Consider the following 20454-nt stretch of genomic DNA (forward strand, 5'->3'; position numbering starts at 1 on the left):
TCCAAACACAGAAAGCCACTGTGTAAAAGCAAAGACACTGCAGATGTGTTTAACTAAACAAACACTGATCATTAGAAAATAGGGATGGGGAGACCATATGGAGCTTGTGGTTTCTGTGGTTCACAAAACAAGTTGGAGATTAAGACGCAATTCCTTCTTTGATTACAGCTCATACCTATTTTTCCAAGGCACTTAAATTTAAAAACAATTGTTTTGCTAATGTGGAGCCTATGCTATAAATTAAGGATAGGAGAACCCCTCAATAGCTAAGCGAACACAAGAAGGTGCCCTATGCATGATATACACACTTGACTTAATTTTTGGAGGTGCCCTTGTGTCTTTTCAGTGCATTGCAGTTCCAAGAGTTGGTTAATAATATAGATAAACTGGACTGTTTTCTTCTTCAAAATATAAAACTGTGTGTGACCTACACCTACAAAATATGTGTAAGTGGCACCACATCATTAATGCAATGTTAGCAGGATGATGAAATCAAAATTCCACTTTGGAAAGTTAAAATGTGCAGTCATAGCAGGATAACAGGCCTTTCTTTAGCTGTGCTTGGCATGCAACTGTAGAAAAAGTTTCCAAGGAATAGGCAGTCTGTGATTTTTGTACAGTTTGCAGAGCTTCTGCACAAAACACATACAATGTTTTTTAAGCTTCCTTAAAATGAACCTCTTCACGATCAGGTAAATGCATGCATGTTTAATCTTAATTGGTTTTTAAGTTTGATCTGATTTTAAATGAAAATGTTTTTTTCCATGCTGAAATTGTCAGCACCATTAGTTCCTGACTGAATTTCATTCTGCACAGAAACTGTTGGTTTGAAAATGGAGTTCCCGTCCCGAGCCAACTTACATTCTTGAAATGACAGAGGTTGAAACAGAAGCATGGTTACTAGGTGAAAGGGCTCATTACAATGGGCCTGATTCTCCTCTCACATCAGTTTTACACCCATGAACTCCACTGGGGTAGATCTGCTCTCAGTTACACCAGCGTAAATGTGTTACATCTCTTTTGCCTTCATAAGTTACTCCTGATTCATCCTGGAGTGAGCAAATACATAATCAGAACCAGTGTAAAAAGATCACTCCAACTAATGGAAATCATGAGAGGTGACAACAGGGGGCAAAACCACCTGACAAGGGAGGTGGCAGGGGATTCAACTACTTTCCAGGGCTGAAGCATAGGCGCCAACTCTGTGGGTGCTGCAGGGCTGGAGCACCCACGGAAAAAAAAATAGAGGGTGCTCAGCACCGATTGGGACGACCAGCTGTTGGCAGCCAGGGATCAACTGTTTTGTGGCAGATGAGCTGTTTCCTACGGGTAGCCTGCACGCAGCTGCGATCAGCTGTTTGGCGGGCAGGCTCAGATCAGATGTTTCCCACCTCCCTGCTCTGGCAGGGGCTGAGTGAGTCTCACACACACAAAAAAAGCCTGAAGGTTAGGCATGGGCGGGACTGCGGGGCTATCATCAGCAGCACAGCCAGCCCTTGCTCACCTAGGGCCACCCCACACCTCTTGGGCTGATGGCCATGGCACCCACGTGTATGGTTGCTCCCTGCCATCCAGGCTTGACTCCGGCCATAGCAGGCATCAGGTGACCCAAGGGAGCCCAGCTAGGCTAGGGCTGGGTGCACTGGTGGATTAGGGGGAGGAGAAGCCCTGGAGCCACACTGTGGGGGGAGGGAGGAGAAGCCCCGGCAAGAGCCGCACTGGGGGGAGTGGGAGGGAGGAGAAGTCCTGGACCCTGGCAGGAACCGCACTGGGGGTGGGGAGTGGAAGGAGAAGCCCCGGGCCCCGGTAGGAGCCGTGGTGCAGGGGGAGGGGGAAAAGCCCTGGACCCTGGCAGAACATGTGGGGCTGAAGTCCCTGGCTCAGGAGCCCCAGCTACCCTAGTGACAGAAGCTGCAGGGCTGAAGCCCCAACCCCATTGGCCTGAGCCCCTCTCTCTCCCATCCCCCCTGCGGAGCTGGCTCTCGCTCTCTGGCTGTGCAGAAATTCAGCCCAAATCTACCCACATTGGTATCTCCATTTCCCGCATCATCATACAGCCATGAATGGATTTAGCCTTGGAGGCAGGGTCACCATTAGCCCCATTTGGCAGGTGGGATCTAGGGCACATAGAGGTGAAGTGACTTTCCCAAGGCTAAGCAGGGAGTCTGTGGCAGAGCAGAGAATCATACCCAGAACACCTGAGCATGAGCCTGGGTATTAACCACTAGGCAACTTTCCCACCCAAGGAGGGGGAACCTCCTCTGTCACTTTGAGTGGGTGGGTGGGTGGGAGCAGGCACTAGACAGAGCCACCAGGAGGTGAGGAGCAGAGGGATGGGAAAAGGGACATGGGTGGGAAGCAAGAAGGGGGAATCATCAGGAATGGGAGCAAGAACTTAGAGAAGAAACAAGAGAAAGGGAAAGGGGCAGGGAGAGTGAAAGGAAGGGAGAGGAGAAAGGGGCAGGGAGAGGAGAAAGACTCTCCACTGCTTATCCCTCCCATCCACCTTCTTCCCACAGCCATCAATGGCCTCCGCTCCCAAACAGGCCCTAAGTGGTGTGAAGCCCAGAGCAAACATAATGTCTTTACACTGGGATATTAGTGAAGACAGCTTGTAGCTGAGTGTAATGATTTTAATACATTGTAATTCATGATAATGTAATGATATATTTCACTACTATTTTAATAATGATTACATTATTAAGTTGCCAATGATAGACACACATTTAATAGAAGAAGAGTATAAATATGCTGAACACTGCCAGTTTTTTTGGGGGGGGGGGCTGAGCCCCCCCCAAACACACACACCTCGCCTTCAAGGCAGGAGAGGGCAGAAAGGCATGAGCAGTGGGCAGGAGATGCTCAGGGGGAGGACCTAAGGGGAGGGGGGTAAAGCGGGGCCAGGAAGAGGTGGAGTTGGGCAGAGTGGGGGTGGGGCCTTGGGGAAGGGGGGTGGAGCCGGGATGGGGCACCCACAGGCAAAACCAAAAGTCAGCACCTATGGGCTGAAGTATCTTACATATTTTAAATCCTCTTATCTCCTGGAATCTGCTGTGCCATGTCTCCAACGTCTGCTGCTGTACTGAGCTGTTCTGTCTCTTCCCTGTCTGCTACTCTTATCACAGCAGCAGCCTAATAGCCCAAAGATTAAGTGAGTGGCACAGTTCAGAGACGCTTAAAAGAACAGACAACTGAATATGCCATGGAAACTAAAGAGAAATTTCAAGAAGTGTTGTAATAATTCGTTTCTGTAAAGCATACTTACACCCACAATCCTGGGAGCAGAATTGTGGCTTAGAGCCTCTTTACTTGGCTGAGAATTTATCCAAACGTGTCTGTCCCAAAAACAAATGTGAGACACAGCAGCTCTGTGCAATTAGCAGGTTTTAGGCTCTTTTAGGACATAGCCTTCAGTGTGCTGGAGTGGGAGGTGCTGAATGATCCTAATTCCAACTGACTTTAAAACACTTCCCCAGGAACAGTGACAGCAATGGTGGCTTAGTTACTCTGATATTGGGGGACGAGCATGGGATAAAATAGAATGAAGTTGTTCTTGATTGCACATGCGTGCACACAGTTGTCAGTCTCTCTCACATTGTCCCATAGGGCCTGCTCCTTTTCCCACCAAATCTAAGCTCTCAAGCTTTTCAGTTAAAAAAAGAAAATTTAAGAAACAGAACAAATGTCAAGTAGAAAAATAATTAGGGCTCTCAAGCGATTAAAAAAATTAATTGCAATTAATCGCAATGTTAAACAATAATAGAATACCATTTATTTAAATATTTTTGGATGTTTTCTACATTTTCAAATATTGATTTCAATTATAACACAGAATACAAAGTGTACAGTGCTCACTTTATATTTATTACAAATATTTGCACTGTAAAAAACAAAACAAATAGTATTTTTCAATTCACCTAATACAAGTACTTAGTGCAATCTATTAATCATGAAAGTTGAATTTATAAATGTAGAATTATGTACACAAAAATAACTGCACTCAAAAATAATACAATATAAAACTTAAGAGCCTACAAGTCCACTCAGTCCTACTTCTTGTTCAGCTAATAGCTCAGACAAACAAGTTTGTTTACATTTGCAGGAGATAATGCTGCCTGCTTCTTGTTCATAATGTCACCCGAAAGTGACAACTGGTGTTCGCTTGGCACTGTTGAAGCTGGTGTCGCAAGATATTTACATGTCAGATGCGCGAAAGATTCATATGTCCCTTCATGCTTCAACCACCATTCCAGAGGACATGTGTCCATGCTGATGACGGGTTCTGCTCAATAACAATCCAAAGCAGTGCAGACCAATGCATATTCATTTTCATCACTGAGTCACATGCCACCAGCAGAAGGTTGATTTTCTTTTTTGGTGCTTCAGGTTCTCTAGTTTCCACATCAGAGTGTTGCTCTTTTAAGACTTCTGAAAGCGTGCTCTACACCTCATCCTTCTCAGATTTTGGAAGGCACTTCAGATTCTTAAACCTTGGGTTGAGTGCTGTAGCTATCTTTAGAAATCACACATTGGTACCTTCTTTGCATTTTGTCAAATCTGCAGTGAAAGTGTTCTTAAAATGAGCAACATGTGCTGAGTCATCATCATGAAATATATGGCAGAATGCAGGTAAAATTGAGCCAGAGACATATCATTCTCCACCAAGGAGTTCAGTCACAAATTTAATTAACATATTTTTTTAAACAAATGTCATCAGCATGGAAACATGTCCTCTGGAATGGTAGCCAAAGCATGAAGAGGCACATAAATGTTTAGCATATATGGCACGTAAATACCTTGCAATGCTGGCTACAAAAGTCCTATGTGAACGCCTGTTCTCACTTTCTGGTGACACTGTTAATAAGAAGTGGGCAGCATTATCTCTTAGCGATTGGCTGAACGAGAAGTAGGACTGAGTGGACTTGCAGGCTCTAAAGTTTTGCACTGTTTTGAGTGCAGTTATGTAACAAAAAAAATCCACATTTGTAGGTTGCACTTTCACGATAAAGAGATTGCACTACAGTACTTGTATGAGGTGAACTGAAAAATAGTTTCTTTTGTTTATAATTTTTACAGTGCAAATATTTGTAATAAAACATAATAATATAAAATGAACAGTGTACACTTTGCATTGTATGTTGTAATTGAAATCAATATACTTGAAAATGTAGAAAAACATCCAAAAAGTTTAATACATTTCAATGGGTATTTTATTGTTTAACAGCGCAATTAAAACTGCGATTTATTTTTGAGTTAATAGCGTGAGTTAACTGCGATTAATCGACAGCCCTAAAATTTGTTAATCTGTATGGTTTTATATTATATTCTTCATTAACTCAGTAGAAAAAGAACTGTACAAAAGTTGGTTTGCTGGTTTGCTTGAACAATTTTCCCACTAGAAGTCAGAATGGATGGCTTAGTTCTCTAAACCAGTGGTTCTCAACCAGAGGTCCAGCCCCCGCTGGGGGCTGCAAGCAGGTTTCAAGGGGTCCACTAAGCAGGGCCAACATTAGACTTGCTGAGCCCTGCCGCCCGAGGCTGAAGCTGAAGCCTCAGCAATTTAGCTTTGTGGGATCCCTTGTGGTGTGGGGCCCTGGGCAATTTTCTGCTTGCTTCCCCCTTAATGCTTGTCCTGGATTTTATATGCAGAAAAACAGTTGTCACATAGCTGGGACATGGAGTTTTTATAGCATGTTGGGGGAGGCCTCAGAAAGAAAAAGGTTGAGAACCCCTGCTCTAAACACCAGAGGACCAGCTCATACTTCCCATTAAACTAGTGGGAGTTCATTAATTGACATCACTGGAAAAATGCTCCAGCTTCAAACTATTTAGATTCCTTGGTACCACAGGTTGAAAGTAGAATAGGGCTGACTAGCCCTTTCACCGTTCTTAGGAAGATCAAGTCCCATGCAGTTTGTCATATGTAGGCATTTCAGAGGGGTCTTTAACAACTGACGTCCTGTCTGCTCTGTTTGTACCTTAACGATCCTTTGGCCCTTTTTAAAAAAATTATTTTGAGTAGGCATTTCTTCAGGAGTCCACTTACATCCACTGTTGTGTAGACAGAATTGCTTACCTCCAGCACCAAAGATGGCTGCATTTCAGTGGCTGCATGTATATCACTTGCAAAGTACCTTCATTCAAAATGAAAGATACTATGTAAACTCTAAAATAATACTTGATTTGTAAAGAAGGGACCTTCATTTTAAACTCTTTAAAATACAAGTTTCGTTTGCAAACCAGGGTATACACAGTAGATAACCACAGCATGCAGGAATGTATCCTTAGAACATCACAAATAAAAAGAGCATTAAACTGTGTTAAAATAAGAGACGACGTGAAAGAAAGGACTGTCAGTGCCGTAGCACAGAAGTACCATGGTTTCTTGGATTGCTTATAACCTGCAGTGGTATGCTCTTGTTGGGGTTTCTTTTATTTATTTGCTTTTTAACTTAATGAATGATTACAGGCATTTGGCAGTAGTGTAAGTGGAAATGCAATTTGTTCATGTAAGCAGAGAGAATAACAATGTAAAGCATACATGAATGGTCAAGACATCTATTACTGCTGCCATCTTTTACAGAAGAGCTTTCTAGCTCCCTTTTAAAAAAATCTTATGCAAGAGCTAGGCCATCTTTTTTTGGTACCACATCACTGCAGAGTTATGCACCTATATATTATGTGAAGAAAGAGTGCTGAGCATGTGGCTTTTAAATATTGCTCTCAAAAGAAATACATGAATGACCAGGCATTTGTGGAAGATAAATAAAGACAACTGGGGAAAACATGCCCACTAAAGCACATCACTATCCTCAATCTATTTTGTTACCAGTGCAGCTTCTGTTATTGTAGGTGAGAGGAGACACACAATTAGATCAGACTGAACTGTTGTTGAATTAATATCTTTCATGTATACAGCACTCTTCATCCAGAAGGATCCCAAAATACTTTACAAATTTAAATGTTGATTCACAGAGACAATCACCGCTAAATACTGGTCATCAGTGCACAGCAACACTACACAACAGTTTTGGACAGCCAGGGAAGAAGAATATAATCTTACTGCCATTTCTATGGGGATCTTAGGTTAGCTGAATGCACTTACCCAAACTGAATTTGGCCAGAACATCAGGACTAATTCCTGCCATGTGATCTATATGGTCCAAGCAGCCAGGACCTCAGTTCTGGGTCCCATCCGGAAGAAAGAACCTCCAGTAGCAAGGTAATACACTTCCTAGTATCACATTAACTCACAGGGAAGCAGACCATCGACCAAATCACAGTTCTGAGTCAGACTGAGTCGGGCTGAATTTTCTGGCCAGTCACAGATGGAAGTAGGCATTACTCACACTCATGACTATCTGGGCATCCAATAGCAGTGAAGTTTCCAAAAGAACCTCACGATTGTGAGCTAATTTAATAATCTGAGGGCAGATGCAATCAATGGAAAAGGATGTTACACAGAAGAGACAGGCTCCAGAACTTATTTGTCTTTGAAGAAGGTGTCAACCAAAATATCAGGTTTCAGGGTAGCAGCCGTGTCAGTCTGTATTCGCAAAAAGAAAAGGAGTACTTGTGGCACCTTAGAGACTAGCCAATTTATTTGAGCATAAGCTTTCGTGAGCTACAGCTCACTTCATGCATCCGATGAAGTGAGCTGTAGCTCATGAAAGCTTATGCTCAAATAAATTGGCTAGTCTCTAAGGTACCACAAGTACTCCTTTTCTTTTAACCAAAATATCAGACACTCCAGGACAATTTTTGTTTCTACACAGACAAACATGCCACCATGAGATTTATCTTACTGAACAAAATGCTCAGTGTTCCTGTACAGGAGATTTGCACTGTGTTCTTTAACTCTGCAGATCACAGATTCAGGCAAGAGACATGGCACTTTACTTATACACTGTGCTTTTACTTTTAAAACTGGATCTTCCCTACTGAGGAGCTAGCATTTTGGTTTAATTCAAATTTTAATCAGACTGGTTTAGTTGCTTGGTTGCGATGAGAGGAACATGTTTGAATATATTAAACAATTTTCTAGAAAAACATGTTTGGAAAAATAATAAGAAAAACAATGTTGATTTCATTTTTGGGGTCTACTATCCCTCTCTTTTTCCTTAATTTTTCCCCTCACACTAAGTTTTCCCTAGTTATCGAGTTAATACTCTTGGAACCAAACTTTGCTGTCATTCACATAAATGTGCACTCATGTAATTGGCAGCAAAATTGTCCCACTGAGTTCAGGAACCCTTGTCGAGGTTATTCTAGTTTAGTATGGATTATCAGTTTACCATTCCTTTTTCATAAGCGTCTTCCCTGATTGGCCCCCCACCCCCTATAAATATACTATATAGTTAAATTCGGTGTAGCACACATTTTTTACAGTCAAAGCACATTATATTTACTCTTCATATTTCATATTTTCCGCAATGTGTATTACAGCATAATCCCCTTTAGGAGTCAATCTACACTTTTCTGATAAAAACCCAGCTATTGGAAATAAAGTCTCACTTTAATTTCCTCTTTTTAACACTTTTGTATTTGTACACATGCAAAATAATGGGTCATGTGTGCTGAAAATTAAATGAAATAATTATTAAGGAGAAAACAATAAAATTTTCACTTCCTAAATTAGTGCCCGATGTAATGTACTTTGGAGTTAGTGACTATCCTTCCATAGACTTCAATGGGTTTTGGATTAGTCCCTTAAACTCAGAAAGCACTCGCTGAAATCTGTTGGAACACTCCCATTTATTTCAGTGTGATTAAATCAGGGCCTTAGCTTGCTGCACATAGAAACTGCCCATGCCACCCTGTGCCAGCAATGCCCCTCTGCCATGTACATTGGCCAAACTAGACAGTCTCTATGTAAAAGAATAAATGGACACAAATCAGACGTCAAGAATTATAACATTCAAAAACCAGTCGGAGAACACGTCAATTTCTTTGGTCCCTCGATTACAGACCTAAGAGTGGTAATTCTTCAACAAAAAAACTTCAAAACCAGACTCCAATGAGAGACTGCTGAATTGGAATTAATTTGCAAACTGGATACAATTAACTTAGGCTTGAATAAAGACTGAGAGTGGATGGGTCATTACACAAAGTAAAACTATTTCCCCATATTTATTCCCCAACCCCCACTGTTCTTCAGACGGTTCCTGTCAACTGCTGGAAATGGCCCACCTTGATTATCACTACAAAAGGCTCCCCCCGCCCCGCTCTCCTGCTGGTAATAGCTCACCTTAGCTGATCACTCACCTTACAGTGTATATGGTAACACCCATTGTTTCGTGTTCTCTGTGTATATAAATCTCCCCACTGTATTCTCCACTGCATGCATCCGATGAAGTGAGCTGTAGCTCACGAAAACTTATGTTCAAATAAATCTTTTAGTCTCTAAGGAGCCACAAGTCCTCCTTTTCTTTTTGTGGATACAGACTAACACGGCTGCTACTCCGAAACCATAAAGAGAGAGGCTGGAAGAAGTCCAAATATAGATTTCACTTAAAATTCTGAATGAAAGAGAGTGAAAAGCTAGTCTTTCTTCCTCTTATCTCTTTGCTCCACCTCTGCTTTCTTGCACGTTTTCGTCACCAGACAGTGACACCCAGTTTAACTCACTCAAACCACAAAACCTCTTTTCAATAGAAGTCCAACACAAAAGTACAGAAGATGGTGTCTTTGCACGTCACTAATCAAGTTTCCTGAACTGCAGAGGAACACAACCTTACCCAGCACTGGGATTTAAGGGGCAGTTAACAGTACTTTCCTCGAGGTTAGAAAGCTACAAAAGTAGTCTAAGTGGAAACAAAAATCTCTCCCTTCCTAAACAAACCAACGTGCTTTTATTTAAATTACTTTCAGAAAGAGGGACAAAGACACATTTTGTGATATTCCATTAGAGGGCATCATAGCATGTCATTTTGCGGTTGCAGGCTTCCTTTCCCTAGATTGCAACAACCACATTTATTCTCTGCAATATGCCCAAAGTTACCTGATCATCTTTATACATTGAATATTCACCAGCTTCAAGATTTCACACACCTATAAATGTATTTAGTGGTTTAGTGTATTTGTTTTGGTTACTCTTACATTTGTTTTTTAACCCATGCAGCTTCTTCAATGTCACAATAGGTCAGGTTTCAGCTTTATTCCCCCTGTGCACGCAGGTAATAAACTGAACACATAATACAGTGCCAGCAACTTGACTTCAAACTGTAGAACAGTTGAAGATACTTTTTAAAAAAAGAAAAAGTTAGGGTAATAATACAAGATCAGCAATTTGCATCTTTTATCCTGTAACTGGATCCATGTGGGAGGATCCTTATGCCAGTGAGAACTACTGAAGTCAATGGCACTGCCTACAGATGAGGGTACATCTGTGTGAAAAAACACCCCTCTGAGCAATGCAAGTTTCAGTGCTGTAAAGTGGCAGTGTAGACAGTGCACCAGCGCTGGTAGCTATTCCCCTCGTGGTGCCACGACTACGCAGCCATGTTGGTAGTGAAGACATACCCTAAGTTCTAGTATGTAATGTTGCCATGACATAATGAAACACCACTTCCAAGTGCACATTTCATGCGTAGCACCTGCTCCAGTGAACACTTCTAATAGGCATAGTGCTTACTACCATCAGTCCCTCTAGTATCAGTATGACTACTCGCGGTAGTAAGAACTACGCCCAGTAGCAACTGTTTGCAAGATTGAGCTCTAACACATAGTAGGGCCATATTCTACCCATATACCATGCTCGTTATGCCAACTGAAGTCCATGGGACTTCTGTGAGAACACTAAGCATATCATGTGGTCCAAAGCATTTATAAAAGAAAATAATGTTGAAAATTAAAATAGTCTGGTGTAAGAAATAGGAATCAGTACCATACTGGAAAAATGTACCCACGGAATAGATCATACAGTTATCCTAAATTACTATATATTATCTGAATTTAAGCAGAATGTATAACTGCTTCTATGATAGAAAATGGTGAGTTAATGTTTGACTGCTCAAATCCAGAATTAATAAACCAGTATCATAGACATGAAACAACTTACGATGATCCCGGACTTGCTGTTGGTGGGGGACCTGGTGAAATGACACAATAAAAACAGCAGATATTAGTTATGAAGGGATAACTGACACACAGTTTTAGCAAACCTTCTTAAAGATGAAAGCAATGGTATATCACATGGAATGTGGTTTATTTATTTTAGCAGACCATTCTCAGTTTCCAAAAGCAGAAGACAAAACTGTATCATACACCAGAAGTTGTCTAACAAATTGTCACAGTTCAGGGAAACTGCACTTCTATTCCCGCTCTGTGGTCCCTCAAGAAAGCACACTCTAGGCTCCCGGATCCTCAGCCATGACTTCTCTTGGGCGAAAACCTGCATCTCTCTCCCTCCTGACCAGAGTTCCCTGTCTACATTGTTATAGCCCCAGCAAGCTAGACTGCCTGAACAGGCCAGCATCTCTGCTTTGCTGTCTCTCCAAAGGCTATGCATAGCTATAATTGCCAGCAATCACAAGTTACCACAAAGCTCTTTTTAAGAAAGCATATTTATTATTAAGGTGAAGCATTACAGAGAAAACACATTACAAACAATAAAAGAATATACATGCACACTAAAAAGCTTACAGAAGGTCACCCCAACTCCAGCCTTGGACTCTGGTTGGTGTCAGTCCTTCAAAATGCACAACTGGGTTTTCCCCAGAGTCACAGGTTCATAACTGTCTCAGAGTCAGAACCACCATGAATAGTTCAATCTTTCCTTAATACAGTTTTGGCATTTGATCTTAGCCTCATGTAATCACAGATAATCAGCAGATAATGGCCCCCTTTTCAGGGCATAGCTTCACCTCTCCCTAGACATTCCCCAGGAAATCCATTTAACACTTTTGTTCCAAAAGTCCATACTTGTGTAGCACACTGTTCAATACAGTCCTTTCAGTCCCCAGGTCTTATATCTCACCCTCACTACCATAAGAGGAGACGCAGACAGCTGCATGGAAGCAACTCCTGTCTGGGAGTGTGCGAGCTGCTTGAACACACGAGCGTGACCAGGGACAGCTGTCAGTGAGTCTGGTGCCCATCTCAGTCTGCAGGACTAGGGGCGGTACAGCTATGCCAAAGGAGCTGCTGGTGTGGGGTGCTGGCTCCTGGGAGTGGTGGCCTGACATGCTGCTCCTTTCCCCGCTGCGGTTCCCTGTAGGGCCCTGCACCTCCGTGGACACAGATTTATATCCGCGGATACAAATGTGTATCCATGCAGGACTCTATGCACTTGCAACACCTAGAAACTATAACTGGATGAACAGTGCATCATTTTTTCATGTGACTATTCTTTTGAATTTTTTAAAAAAAATCTCTTTAGGTTTGATTCAAGTCCACTAAGTCAATGGATAGATTCCCATTGATTTCAACAGGCTTTGGATCAGGGCCTTTGACTGTTTTCACACCCCTTTTTGTGTTTGCTTCCTGCAAATATTCTAGCAATTGAGTTCACTGGTGGGAATGCTCACTGAATCAGCAAATTTTAATCAGTGTTGCGTAATATTTCAAATTGATATTATTAAGTATTTGCTCCAAAAATCTGATTATGAGATTTAGTCTGCTCCTGTCAGAAAACAGAAACATACCAGGTGTCTGTTATTACCAGAGTGCTCTGTAAAAGTGAGAATTCTATGTATTTGTCCAAACAAAATAGCCTGACTTTCAAATACTGCATCCTCAGAAGCAACTATTTGTGAATTATCTAAAAGACAAGAATTATTCACAGACATTATTCAGTGAAAATTTTTGAACCCCCCCCCCAGTAAATTTGAGGAAAATCTGGATAATTTATGAATTTTTTTAAAAATTAATCAAATAAGTTATTCATACATATTATTTGCCTAGTTCTTCAAATGAGTAATTGGGGCTCTGTGTAACGTTTTCAGCTAACAGGACTGTTGTGTCCAGAGTTGTTCACCGGGCAATTTTCATAAGCAATTGTTTAACAAGGAAGTTTGAAGAGAGAGAAATCTTACCAAATTTCACAAACAACACGCCGGTTGTGGAAACAGTCTTCCTGCCATTAGTAGCAACACACTGAAAGTAGCCAGTATCCGTAGTGTCAAGGTTTCTTATTCGTAATCGAGACCCATAGGTTGTTGCACGAAAAGATATCCTCCTGGGTTCTTGAACAACTGGGGCATCATTTTTCAACCAACGCACAGTTGGAGAAGGATTGCCGGAGACTTTACAATGCAGTTCTGCAGTTTGGCCGAGGGTGGTGGTTATGTTATTCATTGGCTCATCAAGCGTCAAGAAGTAATCTAATAAATACAGGGAAAGATGGTGGACAATGAATTCCAACTTACAGAACAATGTTTTAAAGAAATCTCATTTTTGCCTTATGTAGGCAGACGAGAGAACTGAGTATAAACAAAATCAGACAATGACAAACTTCAGTATTTCTGAGTAGATCGGCCATGCTTTTCACAGCCAGCATTATATCCAGTATAACGTTGTGTAGTAGTAAAAGGAACAAGCTCAGGTGCCTTCACTAGGGACAATGTATCTTATTTAGAGAAGCATACTATACTTCTTGCAACCTTTCTTTTCTCCGCACAGATATGTAGTCAGAAAAATGGGCACTGTGAGCGCTCTCTCTCACCTTTCCCCAGTGTTATATTACTTCACTTCATTCAACATAACAAGCATTGAGTAATTTGTTCATTGCTCCTCATTGCACTTCTTGCCTCACTTCATAGCCTTACAATTATGGGGAGATTTTCAAATAAGATCAGGACCACATTTTCAAGCGCTCAGCACCCACAACTGGAGCCAGATGTTCAAAGGTGCTCAGCACCCAACAGCTCCTAGTGTGACGCTTCTGGACAGATTTTCAAAAGAGCCCAGCGCTCAATATGCTGAACTCTTTTGAAAACTGACCACTTAGTTTGCTGATTAAGTGGATACTTAGCTCTTCTAAAAATCTGGAGCTTTATTCATTAGGATCTAAATATGAAATATGAAATGACCCTAAAAAAGAGCAATTTTAAAATGAGTTGCAGTATAGCATACATTTTAGAGAAAAAATGAGATTTAAACACATCTTCATTAATGTTTGCAAAGCACTTTATAAGTGTTATAATCTTTAAGTGTCCTAAGGAATAAAGGCCAAAATTCAAAATGGGAGAGATGGGGACATATTTTGGTATTTCAGGATATTATCTTGCAAAGACTGTTTAAAAGTCAGGTTTCACTCTGAAGTAGCTCACATGATAGGTGTAATTATAAGATGAAGAGTTCTTTAATTTTCTGGAGATGAGTAATGTTAAATAAAAATTTGGAGACGTTAATCTTTTCTAATCCATTTGTGAACATTGTCTTCTTCTGTCAAGCGGCTGTTTTATCCAGCATCTCTCAGTAAAAATACTACTTCTGGTTAACAGTATTCAAGGTTTAATTAAGTCCTTTCAAATCAGAGACCTAGATGGATTGGGGTATTAGTAATGGGATACACAGCCTTTCAACTCAATGTCACAGGTTCAAAGCCAACTTTGGGCACTAGTGCCCAAAAGGTATTACCATCTGTCGGCTGTCTCAGCAGCTAGGCCAAGGAATGAATGAGACGTAAGACGTATACTTGGGAATAAACCTTTCAGGTCAAGATTGAACTTTTCTGGGTATCTATAGAATGGGCACCACATAAATAACGCATCAGAAATTTCCCCACCAGAATGCTTCAATCTCCTTGTTTGCACTCTAACCCCACTTAATTACAATAAAAAACCCCTTTGATTATCATGTATTAATCTCAGAATTAAAAACCAATGAAAAGGTTGGTAAAGCAGCATATACTGACTACTGGCAAAATGATCTACATGGTTTGTACAACTCCATTAAATACCATCTTTGTCTTTACAGGAATGATGAACACACGTGTCTTAATCTATTATTAATTACTATTATTATTATTAATTTCTATTGTGGTTGCTCAGTCTCATCACCTCAGTCTCCCTGCCCTCTATGCTGCCCCCCTCCCTTCCTTCACCTTTCCATTTAGCTAATACCTTCCTAACTAAACCACATCCAAAAACTGTGGCGCCAATATGACGTTTCAGTCCACATTGTTCACTCCGCTTATGTGTTCCACCTCTTCCCCCTACCCTTAGACTATTTAGGCTGTAAGTTCTTTTGGGTAGAGACTGCCACTGTTTGGACAGCACCTAGCACAATGGATCCCGACTCTTGGTTGGTCCCTAGGCATTATTAATTTTAATAATAAGGAAATCTCCGCACACTCATTGTGCCAATTAGGTGAACTTCTAATGGTTGACAAGAGCTATGCGAGACAACAGTGGATCTGTGTTGTCATGGATATGGTGATCCAAGAACTCCAGTGTAATGAATACAAAGGGGCAGCAATCCCTGTTCCAGCCCACAGGTAAGAGTAGGCACCAAGGTGGGTAACAGACGTGCTTCTCTGCAATTCTGACTCTGGGCTGGGAAGGAGGATTCAGTTCCCCGACTCCCAGTCAGTTCTCTGCACAAGCCTAATATCATATTTAATCATTTTGCATGCCTCTCTGCAGGACTAGAAATACTTTTGACTCACTATCTTACAAAACACAAAAGTGTAATCTACATCAGCTCACACATTCTTGGGTTCTCACTGCAGTCTGCTTTAATAAAATCACATTAATAGTATGAAACTTCTGAATAACCACATTTAATTATCCAATATAACATTTCTATACCATGCTAATCTATACAATTCTTCATTGTATTCAAAGGCAGCGATTCAGCTGCTTATTATACAATACAGTCAGAAAGTGGAATATTAATTTCCTTGTGATCATCTTGCTGACCACACCATAGACAACTAATACCATATACACAATGTTTCTTAAGAAGCAAGGCATGAGATGCCAGGAATGAAGTGAGTGTTGAGTAGATTTCAATAAGCTTGAGAATCAGAGTATAAAAACCAAGGTAGTAGTCATAATTGACAGTGATGTAGTACTGGTTATATGGAGGGTACAGAAAGGTTATCCTGAAGTTATAAATGGAAATAAAAAACGGTGATTTTGGTTTTGAGGAATGTCCAACCCGTTTCTAAGGATTTCTGTTTGTTTTAGTGCTTAGCTTCTTCCCTCCCAAGTATCACACTAACCGTAAAACACAGTTTTAGTAAAGTTTCTAGTAAAGTTTGAACCTTGGAAAGTTTCATGTGATTTGGCATTTCGTAATGACAGTTTTACATAGATTAAAGTAGTTTTATAAGTGAAAATAAAATAAAGGTCTGACAACACTTCCAAAAATCCCACACTGTAGTACCTACTTACTGAGAGAGGTATGGTAAGAAAGATCTTCCACTGGTATATGTCAAAGGTATTATACTATTGAATTTACCCAGATTGGGGAAGTATGAGCTGTGTTCCATTTTCTTTTATTAATCATTATTAAGGATTAGGTCTATCAATTAATCGCAGTTAACTCAAGCAATTAACTCAAAACAATTTAACTCTATTAAAAAAATTAATCGTGATTAATCAAAGTTTTAATCGCACTGTTAAACTATAGTACAATACCAATTTAAATTTATCATCAATATTTTTGGATGTTTTTCTACATTTTCAAATATATTGATTTCAATTACAACAAAGAATACAAAGTATACAGTGCTCGATTTATATTATTTTTATTACAAATATTTGCATTGTAAAAAAGATAAAAGAAATAGTATTTTTCAATTCTTCTCATACATGTACTGTAGTACAATCTCTATCAAGGAAGTGCAATTTACAAATGTAGATTCTTTTGTTATATTACTGCATTTAAAAACAAAACAATATAAAACTTTAGAGCCAACAAGTCCACTCAGTCCTACTTCTTGTTCAATCAATCGTTAAGACAAAGAAGTTTGTTTACAATTACGGGAGATACTGCTGCTGCTTCTTACTTAGAATGTCACCTGAAAGTGAGAGCAGGTGTTCCCATGGCACTTTTGTATTTACGTGCCAGATATACTAAACATTTTTATGCCCCTTCATGCTTTGGCCACCATTCAAGAGGACATGCTTCCATACTGATGATGCTTGTGAAAAAAATAAGGCGTTAATTAAATTTGTGACTGAACTCCTTGGGGAAGAATTGTATGTCCCCTGCTCCATGGTTTTACCCGAATGCTGCCATATATTTTGTGTCTCGGATGATGACACAGCATATGTTCTTAAATCAAATAACACTGTAGATTTGACAAAACACAAAGAAGATATCACTACAATATTTCTAAAAATAGCTACAGCACTTGACCCAAAGCTTAAGAATCTGAAGTGCCTTCCAAAATCTAAGAGGGACGAGGTGTGGAGCACACTTTCAGAAGTCTTAAAAGAGCAACACTCCAATGCAGAAACTACAGAACCCGAACAACCAAAAAGAGAAAATCAATCTTCTACTGGTGGCATCTGACTCTGATGATGCAAATGAACGTGCGTCAGTCCACACTGCTTTGGATCATTATCGAGCAGAACCCGTCATCAGCATGGAAGCATGTCCTCTGGAATTCGGGTTGAAGCATGAAGGGGCATACAAATGTTTAACATATCTGGCACATAAATACCAATACCCACTACAACAGTGGCATGCGAACGTCTATTCTCACTTTCAGGGGACATTGTAAATAAGAAGCAGGCAGCATTATCTCCAGTAAATGTAAACAAAATTGTTTGTCTTAGCGATTAGCTGAACAAGTAGTAGGATTGAGTGGACTTGTTGGCTCTAGAGTTTTACACTGTTTTATTTCTGAGTGCAGTTATTTAAAAAAAATTACATTTGTAAATTGCACTTTCACAATGAAGAGATTGCACCACAGTACTGGTATGAAGTAAATTGAAAAATACAATTTCTTTTATCTTTTTTACAGTGCAAATATTTGTAATAAAAATAATAATATAAAGTGATCACTGTACACTTTGTATTCTGTGCTGAAATTGAAATCAATATTTGAAAATGTAGAAAACATCCACAAATATTTAAATAAATGGTATTCTATTATTATTTAACAGTGCAATTAAATCACGATTTTTTTTAATCTCACAATTAATTTTTTCAATTGTTTAATAGCCCTAATAAGGAGACTTGTGACTCATAGCATCTATTCTAGACTACTGACTCCCTCCCTACTCCACCCTACAACATTGCTGCATCTATCCCACTCTTTCAATGAGCACTGATCAACTAATATACATAGCTCAATTCCTCTCTTGAATTCAGGCATCTCCCAAACCATCTAGTCTCCCTCTGATCCCCTTTGCACCTCCATCAAAGCGCTACCTAATCTCACCTGTTCTACAAGCAGAGGCCCTTCCTTGGAAGGAGAACCTCCTTCAGTGCTTTTTAGCAGCAGACTGAAAGGTGCTGATGAAATATTATTATGATGGCCAGTGCACAGATGATGACAACACATAGCCATAATGCTATATTGTTATACATTTGTGCATTTCACGGGGCAAACAGCACAATGCCATATTGTGACATGGCTAATTTGATGGTCTTTCCTGTGATGAAGCAGCCCTCTAGATGCTCCAGGTTGAGTGTCATTGCTATATATGAGAAGCTACTAAAAATGAAATTGAATTTTTCTGTGCGAAGTAATTACGGTGAGAACTTAATGGTGTAGCGGCAAAACTGGGAACCTGGAACTCCTGAGTTTTAATCCTGGCTCTGAATGGATGCCTTCTGTGGCCTTGGATGAAGCACTTGAGCTGGGATTTTTTAAGTGGTCTAAGGGAGTTAGACACACAAATCCACTTGAAATTCACATGGGATTTATGCACCTGTCAAGCTCCTTTAAAACAAACAAACAAACAAATAAATTAGCTTTAAGATCTCTGGCTCAATTTCTCTAACTGTAAAGTGGGGATAATAAGCCCTCCCTGCATCACAGACACTATGCAGATGAACTAGATAATGCTTGTAAAGCACTTTGAAACTGAAAAGTGCTGTACTGTGCAAGTACAAAGTATTCTGAGTTAAAGCTCTGCCTTTTCTAGCTTTAACACACAATGAAAGCTTGTCCGTATTTTAGAGTAGCACCCTATGAAACAATTTTTGAAAACATTTTAAGTGAGAGAAGTAGAAGGAAATGGTTTGAAAGTAGAAAATTTCAAAACAACAATTAACCCACCTATAATTTAAAAATATTCTATTTGATTTTTTTAATCTGTAAAAATAATTTGCTGCTGGACATCCAGACCCTGAATGCCGAGTTTCAGCCTACGGAGATTTTTTTTTTTTAAAATGGCTGAGTTACAAACCCTTGAAAAATGCTGACAGATCCTTTACTATAGCAGCACTAGCGGGTGCCCTATAATGAACTTTTAAATGACTTGAGATAATATCTGCAGAGCTTAGCCTGAAATATATTTCTGGTTTTGAGCCTTTGCCAATGCAAACACAACACATCATAAGTCATCTTCATGATTCCAAGAACATAAATTGGAGACACTGCATATAAAATCTAAATATTATGTATCCTTTATATTGAAACGTTGTGCTGTTTTGATGTTATAGAATAATGACAGCTGTGCTCTAAAAGTAACTGTGCAAAGACAAAATATACCACATTATGTGTCATGAAAGGCAAAACGTGCACACGTTGCCACAGTTATGTCTTGACTTGGTTAAATAGGAGACTTTCCCAGTCATAATAAATTCTTATATATTTTACTGCTTTAAGTGGAGCCCAGGTGGCTTTCAAAATAAAAGTTTGCCATTCTGCCCAAGGAATGTTAATCTCCACTGCAATCCCCTAGTTACTCTATTTTAGCTTTCCAAAGTCACATCTTAAAGCAATAACACAGGTGAAGGATTTTGCCTGCCACACTGAGATAGTCTTTTCAATAACACTGTATATGATGTATCTCTCAAAGTCTGATCTTACAGTTCTTCTACAATCAAAACTCCCATTGACTTTAGTAGGAGTTTAGGGCATGATGGGAATGCAGGATTAGGCCCTTTTATGTTCATTTTGTGAGTAGAAAGGTTGTCTGATTTGTCCTTCTCTTTGTGTCTTTTTTTAAGGTTCAGTATGCTGTATCCTAGGGGTAGGATTGTGCACAATGGACAGGTCCATACACCAAGCTGGCTCAGAATTCTGTATACATCATAAAATGTCCCTTTGGAGTTGCTCTCCAAATCCTTCTTCCTGTACTCAAAGAAAGAATGACAGACCAAATTCTAAACTCAGGAGCCTGAAAAAATGTTTAATTCTGGATTTGGAAATTCAAATCTGCATTTAGAATCCTAAAATAGTTACCTGATCAATGACGTCTGAAAACTGGCCCCACATACTAATCATGAAGCTTTATCTTGGTTGTACCATAGAAACTCTAATTTCTTTTTTATAGTGTAGGTTGATGATAAGGAGAAACCAACTATCTTGCTCAGGGCTCAAAA

The 20454-nt window shown here is 39.9% G+C and overlaps 1 protein-coding gene across 2 annotated transcripts in view; it reads right to left on the reverse strand.

Moving 5' to 3' along the window:
• ROR1 (receptor tyrosine kinase like orphan receptor 1) overlaps window positions 1–20454 on the reverse strand; it is a 248741-nt gene that overhangs the window by 48095 nt on the left and 180192 nt on the right. For both annotated transcript variants that reach the window (XM_073357446.2, XM_073357448.2), the window contains exons 3-4: window positions 13035–13322; window positions 11060–11090 (exon numbers count right to left, since the gene is read on the reverse strand). In XM_073357446.2, coding sequence (XP_073213547.2) covers window positions 11060–11090; window positions 13035–13322 — 319 coding nt within the window. The remainder of the gene's footprint in view (window positions 1–11059; window positions 11091–13034; window positions 13323–20454) is intronic.

The sequence above is a fragment of the Lepidochelys kempii genome, chromosome 8 (genome assembly GCF_965140285.1).
Source record: "Lepidochelys kempii isolate rLepKem1 chromosome 8, rLepKem1.hap1, whole genome shotgun sequence".
In the NCBI taxonomy this organism is placed as follows: domain Eukaryota; kingdom Metazoa; phylum Chordata; order Testudines; family Cheloniidae; genus Lepidochelys; species Lepidochelys kempii.